Below are 17345 nucleotides of genomic sequence, written 5' to 3'. Positions count from 1 at the left end.
ACACCAACACAATAGGAATACTAACATGCTAAACACCTCATATAGGAGCTGAGCTGAGCCGAGAGAGTGCTAAAATCACGAACATAAACCTGATGTTGGCTCGCGTTCTTAACAGTGCAAGTCACAGGTAAAGAATGACCAGGTCAAGGCATCGGATCTGGCCAGACAGAGCTGGCTAGACCGGCTGCCCTTGGCAGGCTACGGTTTAGTTGGTGGTATTTTTTTGGTGAGTTGAGCACCGATGGCGCGGGAAAATGCCTAAGTAATTTGTCCAGAAGGTAAGGAGTTCATGATGTAAGTCTATATACATTCACTAGCATATCAGCATGAATTAAATTTACATTTATACTGGCGATAAATAAATGGAAAACTTAAACGATATGAGAGCAGAAATCATAACAAGCAGCTTCTAACGGGCTCACTCTAGCGTCTAATAACCGCAGACGGACTCCTCATGACAATGCAGTAATGTATCAAGCATTATCCTCATGATTGGAACAAGATGCATCGTGGGAAGTGTGAATTGAGTCATCAGTCAAAGGATGGTGGATAGGTGTCAGCAGAGTAGTCTTAACCACTCAGATCAATAGAACATCATTTGACTCAAAGTACAGTTCTACTAGTGTATTAAATGATTGCAAACAAAACCAAACAAGACTGTGACATTGTCTTGTTCACAAATCAATCATTACTTCTAGTAAATACGCAAGTTTAAGAGAAGACGATCAATAAGAAATAAACAAAACTTTGGCCGCAGACATGTTTTGACCACCACCATCATCATCTGATGAAAGTAATGAGACCAAATTATCAATTAAGCTATCTTCCTACCCCAGACAACCCACCCATCAACCTTCGTGCTCTTTCCTAATTTCCCTACTCCCTCTCCCGTTGCAGCACTCTTTGTGATAACTTCAATCGCAATTTCCAAAAAGGTATAGGAGTCCCTGCTGCTTCTTAGTCTTGACAATCTTAAAGCAGCATTTTGCGTTTTGTCGCCGTTTTCCACTTTTTGGACAAGTCCATCGAGTTTTTTACATATATCAATCATAAAACAGCAAACTAAGATATATATAAGCCAAGTTTTTTCCCTGCCAAAAGCGTTAATTGGCGAGTAATTAAAGCAGCAATTTGCGTTGATTCTCGAGATTTCCCAATACTAGGATACTATACCAATGACGTAAACTAAGCTAACTGTAAAGTTTCAACTCAAACTATTCCCGAAAAGTGCAAAAAATATGACATTTTCTGAATTTCGTATTTTGAATCTTTGACTTCGATAGACTCCTCCCACTTAAAGGAACTTTGTGAATATGTATAACGGACAAGGCACTTTGCATAGCAAGGTAAACAGTAAACAAAAATCAGCTGAGGAGATGTACGTACTGCGCGAAGGGACAGTTACGCCATATCTCATTGCATACGATGCCCTAAAAACCCAAGAAAATTTGTCGCTCCGCGAAAATAAAACAGCAATGATACATAAGAGAGAAAGTCATGGAACCAGAAGAACCCGATCGGTATGTAACATTCGCGAGAACGATATTGTATCACTCTACTCGGTGTTACATAGGCTAGTTACTGTAGTACAATCAGTGTGTGACTTACACTGGTTATGCCTGAATAACGTTATGTACACGCTGTGCATTGTGCACTAAAAGCAATGTAGCTATGAGTGTAGTGCAATGGGGCCTGTTAGTTTCCGGACCTGTTAGTTTCCTTACTTGAAAAATCTTTGTTTCCTCCTCTAACAACATGGGAGAAAATAACGTTTTTCAGGAGAGGAAAGTAACGTTTCTCATTAGGGAATGCAATAAGGCATATTGGCTAGATGTAATACCGCGTACCAACGCTGAGGGATTATCATGCCAATGAATGAGTCTATTTTTAGCGCCAAGTCATACATAAACATCTCTTCACTGATTGGTTGAATTTGAATAGGCGGTTTTGTAGAACTGCATGTGATAAATACTAAATGATTCGATGTGTCAGGGAGACACAAATCTCAGAATCATATAAAAGCCTTAACTACTTGCTAATTAACGTTCCCTGTGGGGAAAAAAGTATGAGAAAGTCTTAGTTTTGATAAAACTTGATAGACACGGAAAAATAGAGGAAAAACGGCGACTCAACGCAAAATGCTGCTTTAAGGACATTTGCAGATAATGAGAAAAGTGTCCACTGACAAATTCCACATTTTATATTAATTGCATAGTTCCCCCAACCCACTAGTTTGAATCCAACCAATCAGAGATGCAGGTTTAGTTATGAGCCGTTGCTAAAAATAGATTCAAACGTCGAGTTGGTAACTTGGTTCAACCAGCGAGCTGGACTTATACAGCTCCCTGGTACAACTGCCATAGACAATCTACACAAATCAAGCATGGTGTTGTATTACGTATTGGCCAATGACGTTCGTAGCTTTTAAATATTCAAAAATATCTTTGAGAAAAACAAAGTTGAAAGTTGTAAATTTTTCGACTTTTATGCCACCATTTGAAGTAAGATTTGAATAGATAAGCTAGTTATGTATGTCGTCATGGCATCGTGGAATCAGTGAGGTTGAGAAAAACCATAGAAAAGAACGCAAAATGCTGCTTTAAAACAATTCAAGTGCTTCTATCTGTGTTTTTTTCTGCGATAGGGTAGGGGTGTGACTTACTTCTTTGCCTGGTTGGGATGGACTGAGTGGTGGACCCGGTTGTGGAGGACCCAGAGGTGGTGGACCCGGTTGTGGTGGACCCGGGGGTGGTGGACCGGGGTGACTACCGGGTGGCACAGCCATATGGTGAGGAGGCGGCACCATGTGAGGAGGAGGAGGAGGTGGTGGTCTCTGAAAGTGTCTTGGTCCCATCCTGGCATATTGTCCTGGAGGTGGCATTGGATTTCTCGGATCGAAAGGAGGCATGTGGCCTCGGTTCCAGTTCTACCAGAGAAAGTAAACAGACAATGCGTGTTTTATGCAAAACTCGGGGAATTCATGCCTAACTGCCGATGTAATTTAAATTTCTATGGATTCAATGAAGTGATGGAATCATCATGATATGATGTCACAGGTTTTCGGAGAGTAACTGTGTAATGGAAGGTAGCGTCACCTATCCCAATAACACTAGGATAATCATTATATGGAAATATTTCTCACTTTGACAATCAAGAAACAAACATGACACCATTTAATTCTGCAACTCCCACCCCCACCCCAAAAAAAACAACAACAAAGAAACGCTACCATGTATGAATTTGGATCAGAGTACCACGAAAGCCTTTCTCTTTTGCAATGTACATATTTAAGACAGCCAGTTTACCTGCTGATCCATGTGCATTGGCATGTGTCCCATTGGAGGCATACCCCTTCCCATCATGGGCATAGGCCTCATATCACGTCCCATGCCTTCTGGTCTTGGCCCTTGCCCTTGCCCTTGTCCTTGCCCTTGTCCTTGCCCTGGTACTGGTCTACCAGCTGCTCTCTCCTCCTCCTGGAAACAATTGGACAGGAACATCATCATAATAATAATAATAATAATCATAATAATAATAGTAGTAATAATAATAATAATCATAATAATCATCATAATCAAAATAATCATCATAATCATCATAATAACAATGATAAATTTCCTTTGGTTTTACTACCAATCAAAGTTTGAAAAAACTTTGAATTTTCTTTTTGTTTAGACTTTAATATAACAAATTAAAAAAATCTCTTTTGTTTGTTAAGTTTTTGTGTTTAATTAAAGCAGAAGTCAGAACATCAATTTAGGGGTCGGGCTAAGGAGCTCGTAGCAATGCAAGGTAATAATTGCAGAATCTAATATAATAATATTTCCGTAAGGAATTAACAACAACAAAAAACAGTGAATATTTAAAGTAAAACTTGAGTCATCAGTCAAAGGATGGTGGATAGGTGTCAGCATAGTAGCATGTACCACTCAGATCAATAGAACATCATTTGACTCAAGACTATCTACTAATATGAAACATCCTAGGGGAATGAAACAGTGACTAGAAATCAGGTACACACTGCTGCTAGATTGGCTAGGCAAAGCCCTTACACTTTATTTGTATATCAATCATAAACTTAACAACAGGAAATTATCATCATTCATAATGCACTACTGCACAAAATCAACAGATACAGGTTACCGATTAGTCGTACGTCACTGCTCAGTGAACGATACGCTTATACAACACAATGCATGCATGTGTCTGGTTCACACGTCTTGTATCATGACAAAGTCTTTACCTAAGTTCATTTTGAATTTATTGTAAAACCCAAAAAACACATTTCTTGATACTATTCAAATAATCTCTTGAGAAGGTTAGTTGCAAAACAGGACATCGGTTCGATATAATACGGGGTAAAAACTAATGACAGATGAACCTCTCACTGCTTAATATACCTGAGTTATGAGTTCTGTAATGATACACATCTAACAGATGTTCCAACCTTACCATGTTATTATGTTGGCTGAGTTATAAAGCTTGGGATATTCACTCAGAGCACATGTTATGGCTAATGGCTTTGACTTCCTTCTAATGAAGTCATTACGACAACATTCATAACGTCAGCTTTTGGAGGTCACCAAACATACACAAAGGGTTGTTAATAACAACTCTGAGAGGTCATTAGAATAAATTACCGACACATCGAACCATGGGAAGGAAACCGAAGGCATTCCAAACAACTCACCTCTGGTTCACTGGATTCGTGGTTTGGCCGATGCAAATCACTTTCCACCTCCACATCTTCTCGTAGTATCTCCGGCTCATGTTCTTCCTTCCTGTGTTCCGCTCTTCTTCTACGTCTGTATTATGAAAGAGATTAAATGGTGATAGATTTAGACAAATGCCCTAAAAGCTGCCCTAGATGCCCTAATATGCCAGATTAAAGGGCAGGGTAATTTAACAATTTGATTACCCATCGCTAAATTGCAGGACCAAAATAGATTTGAAAACGAGCTGGTGGCTCCATTCCAATTTACAAAATTGAAAGGGCGTTCAGAAATTATGCAACAGAGTAATAAAACAAACAAATGTTTAGCTGGGTTAAAAATAAATAAAAAAGGAAAAGGTTCATACTTTCACCTCCAATCATTACAGAAGGATGTGAGCTAAATAAAGCAGAAAACAAAGCTATCCCTGACCCTAAAATAATAAAAAGAAGTCAGTAGCTTTATTATCTCAATTACAAGAGGACATCCACAAATTCAAATGAACATTATGCTAGGCAAGGGTTAAAAATATGGCTTCAGTACTTAATGACCTCTCAGTCCTTCCCTAGCCCCAGAGATAATATGAGCCAACTTCCAGCTTTCATTGAGCTGTATCTTGGGCTCCCCCCACCCACTACTGTTGTTGCTAAGCAATGAGCACAACCACATACTGAGCTGATGGATCGCCGCCTGATTTATCTCCAGACTCTTCCTCATCGCTGAAAACCAGTCTCTCGGAATAATCCACCTCGTCTTGCATGCTGGCCCAGCCTTCGTCGTTGTTCACCAAAGTCTCCATGTCTTTAAGATGTTGCTCGTCAACTATCCTTGGATGTTTCCCTTCATCGCTGGGTGGACCGGATTGTCTGGGTCCAGATGGACCACCAGGACCCATTGGACCTCTCCCAGGACCAGGTTGTTGTAACCTGTATGATGTGATCACCGATTGAAAGCAATTAGCAAATTACATACCCCCCGGCACCTACACATCGACTGAAGCTCTATCACTGTGATCAGAAATTGAACGATGATATTTTTTGAAGTTTTGCAATAGACACCCCCCCCCTCCCTCCCCCAACTTCCTCAAACCCAAGCAAATTTGTAACATTGATGTGAATTAGGTCTTTTATTAAACAGCTACCTGTTAGATTGAAACGCAATCTTTAAAGCCTAAAGCAATATCTTACCTAGCATCTGGTCTCATGGGGAACCTTGGCCCAGGTGCTCCCATTGGCATACCAGGGTATGGTGGTCTTCCTGGTGGAAATGGACCTTGAGGACCTCCAGGTGGGGGCCTCGGACCGCCAGGCGGAAAACCTCTGTACATCTGACCGAGGAAAAGAGACTACATATAATAATGACAGATTGGATGGTCTGAAGCAGAGCTTCATATGCAGCCTCCCTCAAGCAAGTATTTCTACATTTTTGTTAACAGAGAAAACCTTCTCATGGCTAGTCTCTCCGATGGGACAGTCAAAGATAAATGAGTTTCTTTTTCTCAATAACCAATTTTGCTGCATAAAATTGATATCAGGAAAAATGACAAGTTTTGCATTCTTTCAGACTTTATCCTTTCATATTCAAAAACAAAACTTCTTTTTTGGAAGTGACTGATTAAAATTACTCTTGTCATTTTCTTCTTTTTCAGTTAGGTAAGAGCAACTCACAAATGCTGGCATCATAGCATATGGTGGCATCATCTGTGCTCTCATGGGCGCACCGTTTATACTGTTTGGCGGTACAGGGGGTGGAGGCATCCCAGCCGGGACCATGGGCGGTGCCTTTTCAGCCTTGTCCTGAACGGCACCTGCTTCTCCTTCTGTAGGCTGTCCACCTGACTTGTTCCCCAATGAGCCACCTCCTTCTCTCCAACTTGCTACGTCTGCAAAATAGTCATTTTTTTTTTCTTCAATTTCAACTGAGCTTATGAATACCAGTAAAGCAGATAATAGTAGCAGAGTAGCTAGATAATAGTAGTAAGATTATATAGTAGCTCAACAGTAACTTGAAACAAAAAGACAACACAAAAAGAACTGTCTTGAACAGAGCATAAAATAGTTTTGCACACAAACACAGGATTGTTGCTAACCTTCACCACCTCCAACCCTTCCTCTATTAGCATTGGTTGTATATTTAATGTGTGCTCTGTAATGTGGCTTGAACTAACAAACAGCAACCTCCACAAACTTCCATAGCCAAACCCTTTAGTACTCTTTTAAAACCCTTTCCATGCAAGTTTTAACATATCTGTCCAAGAATCTTAGCAAACTGTGGACATTCTTTCCCTTCAGTTCCCATTTGGACTTTTGCCCTCGTCGATAGCTATAAGAAACTCTTGGAAAAGCAACAGCAACTCACTCTGTGGTCTTAAACTGGGACCTGGTCCATATTGTGCTTCTGGAGGCTGGCCTTCTCTGTTCTCTTGACCAGATTCCTGTTGGTCCCCAGCCCCGAGTGTGGGAAACTCTCTGTCCATGGGGGTCATATGTTGTCTCATATGAGCGGGATTCACTGTATAAAGTTAGATCACGACCGGAGGGACAATGTTTAAATTCAGTTGTGCGGTAGTCGTGAGGTAACACGGTCTAATAGATCAGATAATTCATCTGGTATTACTTAGCACAATGCTACACTACACAAATAGCCTAACCGCTACATCATTATGAAGATGGGCAACATTGTGTCCAAATGCAAAGTCATTTTCACTGTTTTATGACAAACTTTCATAAACTACTAAGTTGCTATGTTACACAATGTATTCATGAAGAACTACATTGTCTGATAAGCCAAGGTTGGACATGACCCTTGAGTTTGCTGGTTTTATTCTACAACCTTGATGAATTTGGAGGACTTCCTACAATGGTGAAAGACAATATTACTACAGTAACTTTCGCTTATTCTGAAATTCTCAGTGTCCAATTCGTCCAAATTATCATCCATTCAACTTCCCTATTTTACGGATTAAGAAGCACTAACCAAAACGTTGGATAATCCCTGAACAAAAGATAAGTCCACTGTGGACGGAAAAACGTCCATCGCAAAACTTATCGGATTATTCAAGTAGTGGGTGGTGTTTTGAAAGTGTCAATTCAATGGATTAAGTCTTGTAAATAGCGATGAAAATTGAGGAAAGTAGCAGGAAAATGATTTACCTAAAAGTTGTGAATGTTGGTTGCCAAGTTGATGCCTACAATTCTTTGCACAGTTGAACTTAAAAATATATATTAACAAAGATACACACATACATGCATACATACATTTTTTTTTAAAACCACTTGTTATGCTGCGAAATGTGTGATTTAGGTATGTACACAAAACTCAGTGTTGGTAAGCAAACCTGTGTCGATATGAGTTTAAATGATATTAACGAACGTGTGAAGATGTCAACGAATCACCTATTGTAATAACTGCATTTATCATGTTCATGTTTTCTTCCTTTTGTTTTGCTGCAGAAAGTATTAGTCTTACACTGTCCTATTTGCTTTTAGATTTTCCTTTTGAAGATATTTATTGGTTTTGTTTATTAATCATTCTGTCTCCCCCCTCTCCCATTTTTTTAAGTGACACCTCAACAAGAACAGGGCAAAAACTGAAATAAATTTTTACACCAATGAAAGACACTGACATATTTTTTTAAATGATACTTTAATCAGTGCTGGTGAAGAGTGACGGAAATTTCATGCAGGACTTGCTGGGATCTTCAACACTGCTAGAACCAACTGGATTCTTGCATATATATGAAAGATACACATGAAATAGTAGGCTCAATACTACTACAACTTATGGAAGATTAAGAGGAAGGGACGAGGAGTAGGCAGTGTTATTGTCACCTGACAGTTTGTGAGGCGGAGAGCAAAGCGCATGTTTCGAGATGAGACAGGTACAGTAATTAATCATAATAATAATAATAATGATAATGATAATAAGTAATATTTATATAGCGCATAATCAGCAAAGCTGCTCAAAGCGCTTTACAAAACCTGGAAACAAATAGTAACAAAAACCTAAATCTTAAATATATAGAACCAATTAAAAAATATAAAAATAAAAAATGAACAAGAATGGTTGGTAACATACTTCTTGGCATTGCATCTTGGGCAGGAGGTACCCAAGATGTCTGCTGCTGTTGCTGCTGTTGTTCTTCTCTGGCCTGTGGGCCACCTGGTTGTGGGCCACCTGGCTGTGGGGCTGCTGTAGCAGCGGCTGCTGCTAGTGGAGGTGTAGGAGCGTTCTCTTGATCTGAGCCTCTGCGACGAAAGAGTGAGAAAAGGTTCGATTCATGGGTTACCAACATATATATGTAAACAAAACAAATTGCAATAATGTAGCTCATCATGGTCGATACAAAAACACAATGATGCTGTCCATGATTGAATGCCTTGAGAGAAGTCGAGACTAATATTCCTTATTAAGGTATATAAGTTACAAAATTGTGGTGGGGGAGGGGGTAAAAAAAAAGGGAAGACAGTTTTCCGTTTTCTATGACTTGCTCTTGCATTTTGGGTGGTACAAAGTGAAATCGTTCGAAAGGTGACCCAGGGAGTCTTTCCACTGAAAAAGGATAATTTACATACATGGATTCACCTGGCAGCTACAGTAGAGACCAACACTTTATGTGCAAAATACCAAACCTGTGAGGTACCTGAATACAAAGATTGACCTCTGGATAGAACTAGGTAAATACTGAAAATACATTACTGTAGTAGCCTACAGATAACAGCAACATACACTGAAAGTAGAAAACCAAGTTAACCAGCTCTCCTTAGCTAAGAACTACAGTCACTTCCTGTTTAGACAAGTGAAACAGTGTAACATAGCTATAACAGGTAAGAAGAAAGTTCAAAAGGGTAAATAAATGTCTGGCTGGTTTTAAGTAGTTCCTTTTAGTTGTTAAGGACAAACCAAGCATATCATCCAAGTATCTAGAGAATTGTTTTACTTAGCCGTGACAGATCAATGTAAATTTGTTTAAAAGATACATATAATGCAAGGGTGAAAATAGGAGGGCATCTATTGCTTGCCAAATAGCATTTCTTTGAACCCCTGCAATATGGGAATATTCTGGGTGCAATTTGTAGTGGTGATTCAAAGCCAGTCAAAAGACCTGTTACATAGTCCTGCTTGTGACACTTCTTCACAACAACCGAATACCATATCAAACCATTGTCTGACAACATGACATCAGCTCATGAACAGTAGGCCTACATAACAGGCTTAACTGTACATCTGTACTACAGAGATCAACTTCCTTAATAGTCAACAACACAATTTCTTACGATTTGACTGGCTTATAACCCGGCCTGCACACTCAGTCACCGGCAAACATTTTCCCAAACTTTCGTGGGTCTTTGAACGGAATAGCTCATTATCAAACATTAGTTTTAGTTACACTATCTTTTCTCTTTATAGCTATGGCAACTACAGACTTCTCCTTCAATAACTGTATGTAACTTTGAAAATAAGCATGCAAGTAGAATCCACACAAACTGTAAAACATTCGTTTAACTCAGTAATTTTGAACTTTTTCCAGCTTATTTCAGAGTTGACTCATTAATGAATGCTAAGTGAGGATTTCAGAACTGTGGAAAACTCCTATGTGAAGTCACATATTAATTAGTATGTTGGATGTCATTTCAGTTTCCATAATTCCAGACCGTTGCCTCAAAGCTCAAAACATACTGTTCAATTAACGTGTCTATTAACGAAGTTAGCAAGAAGTTACTCACCTCCCCTCTCCTTCGCTGCCTCCCCATCCTTGGCCGCTGGCAGGAACTAGATTAATATTAGGGTCGTTTCCTTGGTGCTCACTTCTTAAACTTGGTAAGGGAGTTGGAGGTGGCATACGCCGTACTGAGCCAACTTTTCCAAGACTTTGTAAACCTTTGCCATGACTTACTGTACATATGAAGCAAAGAAAGAAAGATAATTAATAATCCCAGATTCATATTCATCTAGATACTGTAGATGCTGCCAAAAGAATAAAACAATACCCTTTAAAACCCTGGCTATAAAAAAAAAGGTGGAATCTGTATGTTCAACTTGTTCAAGGGGAAGTATGAACTTTGGGTGTCATTCGATTGCTAAAATCTCATGACAACACGCGTAGGTCTTTCGCTTGACTACAATACCGTATTAAGATTTTGGTGCCAGGTCAAACTGGTCAAGCTGGAGAAAATGCACGCGGTGGTGATTTCTACTGTACTGCACAAAGCCTACGTCAAAAACTTCGCACAGTTATCAATGTCGGGGTTACCACTTCAAATTTCATGTTCAATGAATCACATAGTACTTTTGCAAATTACTTCAAAACGTTGTGAGAAACATGCTTAAGTTACAAATCCCCTATATACCTCGACTCACATTGGACTTGGTAATGTTTCAGTAATGTTATTAGAAAAAAAAGTTTGCATCCCAGGGACGCAAGCCCCCCAATAAGTGGGCGTCCCGTTAAAAAATGCTTGCGTCCTGATCGAACACCAATTGCGTTTATTATATGACCTACTTTTACTAGTGTAGCTGTAAAGATGCGATCGTATCACTGCCTGTACTTAGTGAATGTTAAACACAATATATAGGGCGGATGGCTCAGTGCCTTAGCTTCGCTGTTTGACAGGGGGGGGGGCCCAGCCCGCCCCTCCTTTTGCCCACCCTGCTGTTTCAACCAATTTCTACCCCCAGCCCCTCCTTCCCCTCTTTCATTCACCCTAGTACTTCCTTACTCGCCAACTCTGTAGTAGCTCCGTGCTTTGACCATGCAGCGATTCCAACAACCAACTCTTCAAACATCCCAGTACCTACAGTGTGCATATCTTTCACTAAATTCCACACGGTTCACTGTACTACTGCATGTGCATAGGCCTGTTCGAACTTCATTTTCAACTACACATGCGCAAATCCTCAAAACATGATCCAACATTTATCCTGAGCTCTTTGCAAACAATCATCTATACAAAAATGACAGTTGGCCTATGTGAATAGCTTTTTACACAAAGGAGTAGTGTTCAAACGATTAACCTAATCGGAATCGGTACGATTATTGCATAATCGGAACATAATCAGAATCGGTAAAAATTACGTGGAATACCAGTTATGTCATACCGATTATTCAAAAACATATGGAAGGTGAAAATATCATTATTCAAAAACATATGGAAGTAGAAAATATCAACTGATGTATTAGGTTTGTTCTTTTACTACAAAATATTAAAATAAAGACACCCTCTATACGTCTTTCACAATGTAATTTCATCAAATTAGGCTGCCAGGTAGCGTTGTGTGGTAGTCGGATTTCACACAACCGGTAGTGTTGCAACATGAATACCGGTATCGTAACTACAACCGGTATTTTCCTCAACTTTCATCTACGGTTCAAAGCACTTAGTTAAGAGACTGTCAATGTCATACATTCAATATGCATAGCCTAGGCTATGTACATACTCTTACACGCACGTTTATAAAAAAAAATTAAAAAAATAACACGCTATATTAGGGCCTTTGTTTTTTAACATACACTTCCAAAAGAAAAGCACAAACCTTGGAAAAAAGCAACCCACACCATCCTTCATTCATACTCGACGTACGATATTAGATTAACACGTTCGCACGTGGATTAAACTTGTAATCCGTACACAAACATAAATTGGAATTTCCCCACTATTCCATGATATTGGAATAGGGCAACCCCTTCAAGTTCAAAAGTTCACAATGAAAAGTTTTTAACTATCAACAAGTCACCACGTGTTTGGAACTTCAGACAATTAGAATATAACATAGGGGCTACGTAAATACGGGATTACAAACTACATACATAAGAATAGTACAGATTTATTTTTATCGTTAATCGGCTGTTGTTTACTCCAGGACATATACTTTGAATACGTGCAATATCAATCTTTTGTACAAAAGTTCTTAAAAATTAAAAAAGTAGCGAAAGATAAATATGAATGACATCGTGGAACCCCCCCGTATTAATAAACGAATCCATTTCATTACAGCATAAAAATCTCAAGTACTGCACTGCTGTGTACCAGTACCGTATCCTAGGCTATAATAATATACAGTCCCGTGCGAAGATGGATTTAAACTGGATATACTCCCTGCGGTTTTGGCTCAAAATTTATAAAATCGTTAAAATTATTATAACAAAATGAGGTGAAATGCATAAGGGTAAGATTTTGTACATGGGAACCTTGACAATCATCGTTTGAAGGAAGAATAAATAACGAAAATTTCAGAATAACTTTGAGGTCCCGTAACATGTTGAGCGCAAGTAACGTTCGATATTTATTGTAGCCTAGGTCCAAATTACTACGTGAAAAGTTGATTTGTTAATATATAGCCTAGTCTAGGCCAGTACGTAAGTTGATCAGATATTATTCAAACTAAGTCTGTACAGGGTTGGCCGGTTTTTACCGGGCGGTTTTTACCGCCCCGGGAAAAACAAGTTTTTTACCGGTTTTTACCGGGAGGTTTTTCCCACCTATAAGTGGGAAAAACTGGGAAAAACCGGGAAAACCTCAAATTATATAGAATTCCTAAAAACTCATGTGGAACTTGTGGAGGAGCATAGAATCTACAAAAAAATGGCATCTTATGGTAGGGGGTTGGGTTACATCCAAAGAACAGCTATGATCTATAACTTGTGAGTTTACCGATTAGACTATTATAAATAACTCAAATAAATAATATATTGGATGCTCAAATCAACCAACTTTATTTTCCTATCGAGATGCATAATTCCATTATCTAGAGAATGGACTCGTATCAAACTGTTGGTGCCTCCTAGGGCTATGGTTCGTCATATTATACATGCCACATTAGTCCCCTCAGATCCAAATGATGATTCACATCCAAGAACGATCACTTCATGTCTGCGATAAATTGTACTCTGTTCACACTTCGCACTAGGCACTGTACTATGCTTATATTGCTTATAGGCACTGTACTAAGTGACTGTTGTGACATCAACTAATTTGAGAATAAGTAACAATTGGAACAGTTACTTGTGTTGTTGATACTCCTACCTCTTCAGTTAGCCTATACACAGGAAGTGCCCAGTATCACCTCACCTGTCCACCTCAAAGTGTTTAATCACTCATGCATGAAGTTGTATAATAATTGGACCATGTCTGCATCAAGGTAAACAGTTTGGTTGTGTGAATGGCTCCATAGGGCCATTGTGCGTTTAATACTTTAATTGGGCCCATGTGCCTTACAAAGTTTCAAAGCAGTTTCTATTGAGCCCCCTGGATTGAAGTTCACCTCAATAGACTGTTGCCTACTGTATTAATGGAATGGAATGAACTGTCTGAGCACATAATATTATATTATTATATGGTTCCTTGTCCCTTTGAGGCTTTGGATGCCATGGTTCGCCACTTCGTTCTATCCTCCGCTGTTCATGCCACATAATAGGCCTGAAGAATTTAGGAGGGGTGAATGTCCCAGTGTAGACCTATAATGGTTTGGGCAATAGGCAATGCATACTGCTAAAGAGATCGTGACAGAATAACTATACATGTGCAATACGAAAAATACTCTTTTTTCCACAAAAAGTAGAATAAGAATGTGATAAAATAGCTCAAAATGAAGCTAAGAAACTCCCATATTCAATAAAATATGCCTGTCATGAAACAATATCGTGCCTACTGATGACCCTGCATTTTACTGACAATTAATACTAGTTTTCGAGACGGAGGCGGTTTTTACCGGTATTTACCAGTTTTTCCCGGTTTTTACCTGGTTTTTACCGCTTAGTGGGAAAAACAGGTTTTTCCCGGGAAAATGCCAACCCTTACTAAGAACACAGAAACCAGAAAAAATCGTGTTTTGTTTTCTTTATTTCAAATAGTAACACGTAGATATTTTTATTATGTCCGGGATTCCCGGGAATGATACCGAAACGAATGTAATAACCGGTTGTTTTCCCAATACCGGTAGTAGTTACACATTGCACTGTGATGGGGATTAGTCAATACCGGGATCGGGATACCGGGATTCACTTGACTACTGGGATCGCGCACAACCCTACTGCCAGGGTCACCGATTTTGCTTCCCTTGTTGTTATTGACTTCATATTTCTCGGCACAGTAATCATGGCAGCAATACCAATTTCGTGAATTAGGAATTGCAATTGCAGCGCGAATCGTGCAAACAGTTCTCACATCCCGCATCAAATTTGAAGCAGTGCGGGAGGGTCGCGCACAATCACCGGGACTTTCCCGCAGAGTGACAGGCAAATTACGGCCCCCACGAAGCAATTTCAGTACCAGCGACAATAACCTAAAATCCCCAAAAAATCTCCGACCACATGGTAGCCTTACTTCACACTAAGTCAACTGCATGGAAATCTAACCTTGCCATCTGTTTATTCGCTCTAGTTGTGTCGCAAATAAAAAATAAAAATATCCATGTAAACTGCAATCTTCGACCACATGTTAGCCTAACAACCACACTAAGTCAATGGGAAATGTAGCCTAACCATTGGTTTGCAAAAAAAAAAAAATGCGTAGCTTAGTTTACAACTTTCAATTTGCTGGAAATCGGCATTTGTTTGGAAGGTATGTGCTATGTCTTATAGAGGGAATGTTATATTTTATATTGGAGTAGTTTCTACAGTAGTTGTTATTATTTCTTTACATCAATCTGGTAACATTTTACAGTTATTTTAAACAAGTTACGATGGTACAATTTGCTTTTCAGTTTGATTGGCCTAAGTTTACATTTTCTAATTGAACCTGAATGGAGTTAAATAGGTAACCAATAGGTATGTTTAACTTCAAGTTCGTAACATTTCTATTTGTTCATAAACGGTATTACTGAAAATAAGTACAAAATAATGTCGGAATGAAGGCAATATGTAATTAAAATTTACACTTTGGTAAAGATTGAAGATGGATGGTTTTGTCTGAGATACTTTTTGAGATGGATATTTTGAGTAACTATTCTTAGCCCATTTCAAGCCATTAACAGGTGACATTCACGTCGAGGTGTTAAGGCCATCCGCTTAGCACAGTGCTGACTAGGTAGGATGTCATATTTTCGTATTTTGGAAATTTAAAAAAAAAATCTTTTTTTTTCTTTCCGAGAAACTCCAGAGGTAATTTGGTACATACAAAATGATACCTTAGAGCCTTGTATAACAACGAAGCAAAAGGAAACAGGGGAAAAGCACAACAATAATTGTTTCTATCACAAACTTTATTTTTCGAATAAACGGGATATTTTCTCATTTTCAAATAATCGGATCGGTACGATTATGAAAAAAATAAACGGTAATCGGTATTTTCTGTTATGCATAATCGTTTGAACACTACAATGGAGTGTTGTTAACCCTGTACCTTGCAGTTGATCTATGATATATTCATTTTCAAAAAAATTCAATGATCTGTAGGAGTGGGAGAACTTTTGGTTCTTGTCAGAAGAATTTGTGGTTTTTTGAACAGAAATAATGAAAGATGTTCATTCAAAAATGTGTTTTGTTATGTTTTTCGTTGACCTAGTTGTGGGTGTGTATTTGGGTTTTTCTTTTCTCAAAAAACAATTTGCGTCCAACGGACGCAAGCAATTTGAAGATTTTGCGTCCCTGGACAAAAAATTGCGTCCCGGACCAGCACCTTTTTGCCAATGACTACCTGCCATTCTTCCTCTGCGTCGCACTGTTCTACATCTTCTAGCTCGATTAATTAATAAAACAAATTAAGGAATGACTTCTTACGTGTAAACCCCACCAATTTTTTATTTAAATTATTGAAAAATGCTTAATTAGAAAATTCCTGGAGGGGATAAGTGTTCCCCTTAACCCAACCCATTCGCCGCATTCCTAGGGCCTGTTACACGCACTGATTACTCAACTTCTTTCTCACTGTGAGCTCGCCAAAAAATTCCCAATGAACGTCACCTCGTGAGTACACCTACGCTATTCAATTGTCGTATCGCTTTGTACAAACCTGTTAATGTCAAAACATTTTGGCAATCTGCCAAAGTTCCATAGTACATGAACTCCCACGAAACTAACATATTGTGTCAATCAGCACTATTCGACAACAATCGCTTGAGGTACGAAGGTGTCCTTGAATTGTTTCTGAGACTATCACATAATATTTGCATCATTGTTTTGATCAGAAAATGTTATGAGTTGAGCCAATCTATGAATTTTGTGGGAAGCTAACATCTCTGATCATGAGAAGAATATTTGATCTCACAGTTTGTTTCTTCTCTCCGCATTGAGAGTTGCTAATGTAAAATGTGCATTCATACCACATTATAGTTTCTGTTGCAAATTTTATCGTGTTCCCAATGACCAGGCGCTTCAGTTAATTTTTTGGGTTCAACGTTCATGTGTAAACTACTACTTCGTGCATCATCAAAAGTAGCCATTAAAGGTTTTTTTATAATCGACATTGCGTTAAAAACTATTCACATAGGCCTTCGATAATTTTCGTAGAGATGATTGTTATGATTGTTAATTATGACTGCTGCAGCATGCCTTTCATTTGATTCACGTGATTCAATATTTTCCACCGTTAAATTTAAGGAGCTTAATGAGACACCAATTATTATCATAAATCTATGTGATTTATAGAGATGATCCGTAGTGAATATATGAGATGATTGTTTGCAAACACTACAAGA

At 38.8% G+C, this 17345-nt stretch overlaps 1 protein-coding gene and 2 non-coding genes across 4 annotated transcripts in view; all 3 read right to left on the bottom strand.

Annotated features, from left to right (window-relative positions):
- LOC139964258 (uncharacterized) overlaps positions 1–17345 on the bottom strand; it is a 42698-nt gene that overhangs the window by 17804 nt on the left and 7549 nt on the right. For both annotated transcript variants that reach the window (XM_071965712.1, XM_071965713.1), the window contains exons 3-11: positions 10439–10607; positions 8790–8959; positions 7071–7223; positions 6380–6594; positions 5900–6039; positions 5384–5638; positions 4691–4805; positions 3306–3476; positions 2663–2926 (exon numbers count right to left, since the gene is read on the bottom strand). In XM_071965712.1, the coding sequence (XP_071821813.1) occupies positions 2663–2926; positions 3306–3476; positions 4691–4805; positions 5384–5638; positions 5900–6039; positions 6380–6594; positions 7071–7223; positions 8790–8959; positions 10439–10607 (1652 nt within the window). The remainder of the gene's footprint in view (positions 1–2662; positions 2927–3305; positions 3477–4690; positions 4806–5383; positions 5639–5899; positions 6040–6379; positions 6595–7070; positions 7224–8789; positions 8960–10438; positions 10608–17345) is intronic.
- On the bottom strand, positions 527–603 carry LOC139964419 (small nucleolar RNA SNORD83). Its single transcript, XR_011791966.1, has one exon. It is a non-coding gene; the product is annotated as a small nucleolar RNA SNORD83 (small nucleolar RNA).
- Positions 3878–3954, bottom strand: LOC139964418 (small nucleolar RNA SNORD83). The gene has a single exon (XR_011791965.1). It is a non-coding gene; the product is annotated as a small nucleolar RNA SNORD83 (small nucleolar RNA).

Source organism: Apostichopus japonicus, chromosome 22 (assembly GCF_037975245.1).
Source record: "Apostichopus japonicus isolate 1M-3 chromosome 22, ASM3797524v1, whole genome shotgun sequence".
Lineage (NCBI taxonomy): Eukaryota > Metazoa > Echinodermata > Holothuroidea > Aspidochirotida > Stichopodidae > Apostichopus > Apostichopus japonicus.
Note: the sequence above shows the minus strand (reverse complement) of the source record. Positions and strands in the feature narration are given on the sequence as shown.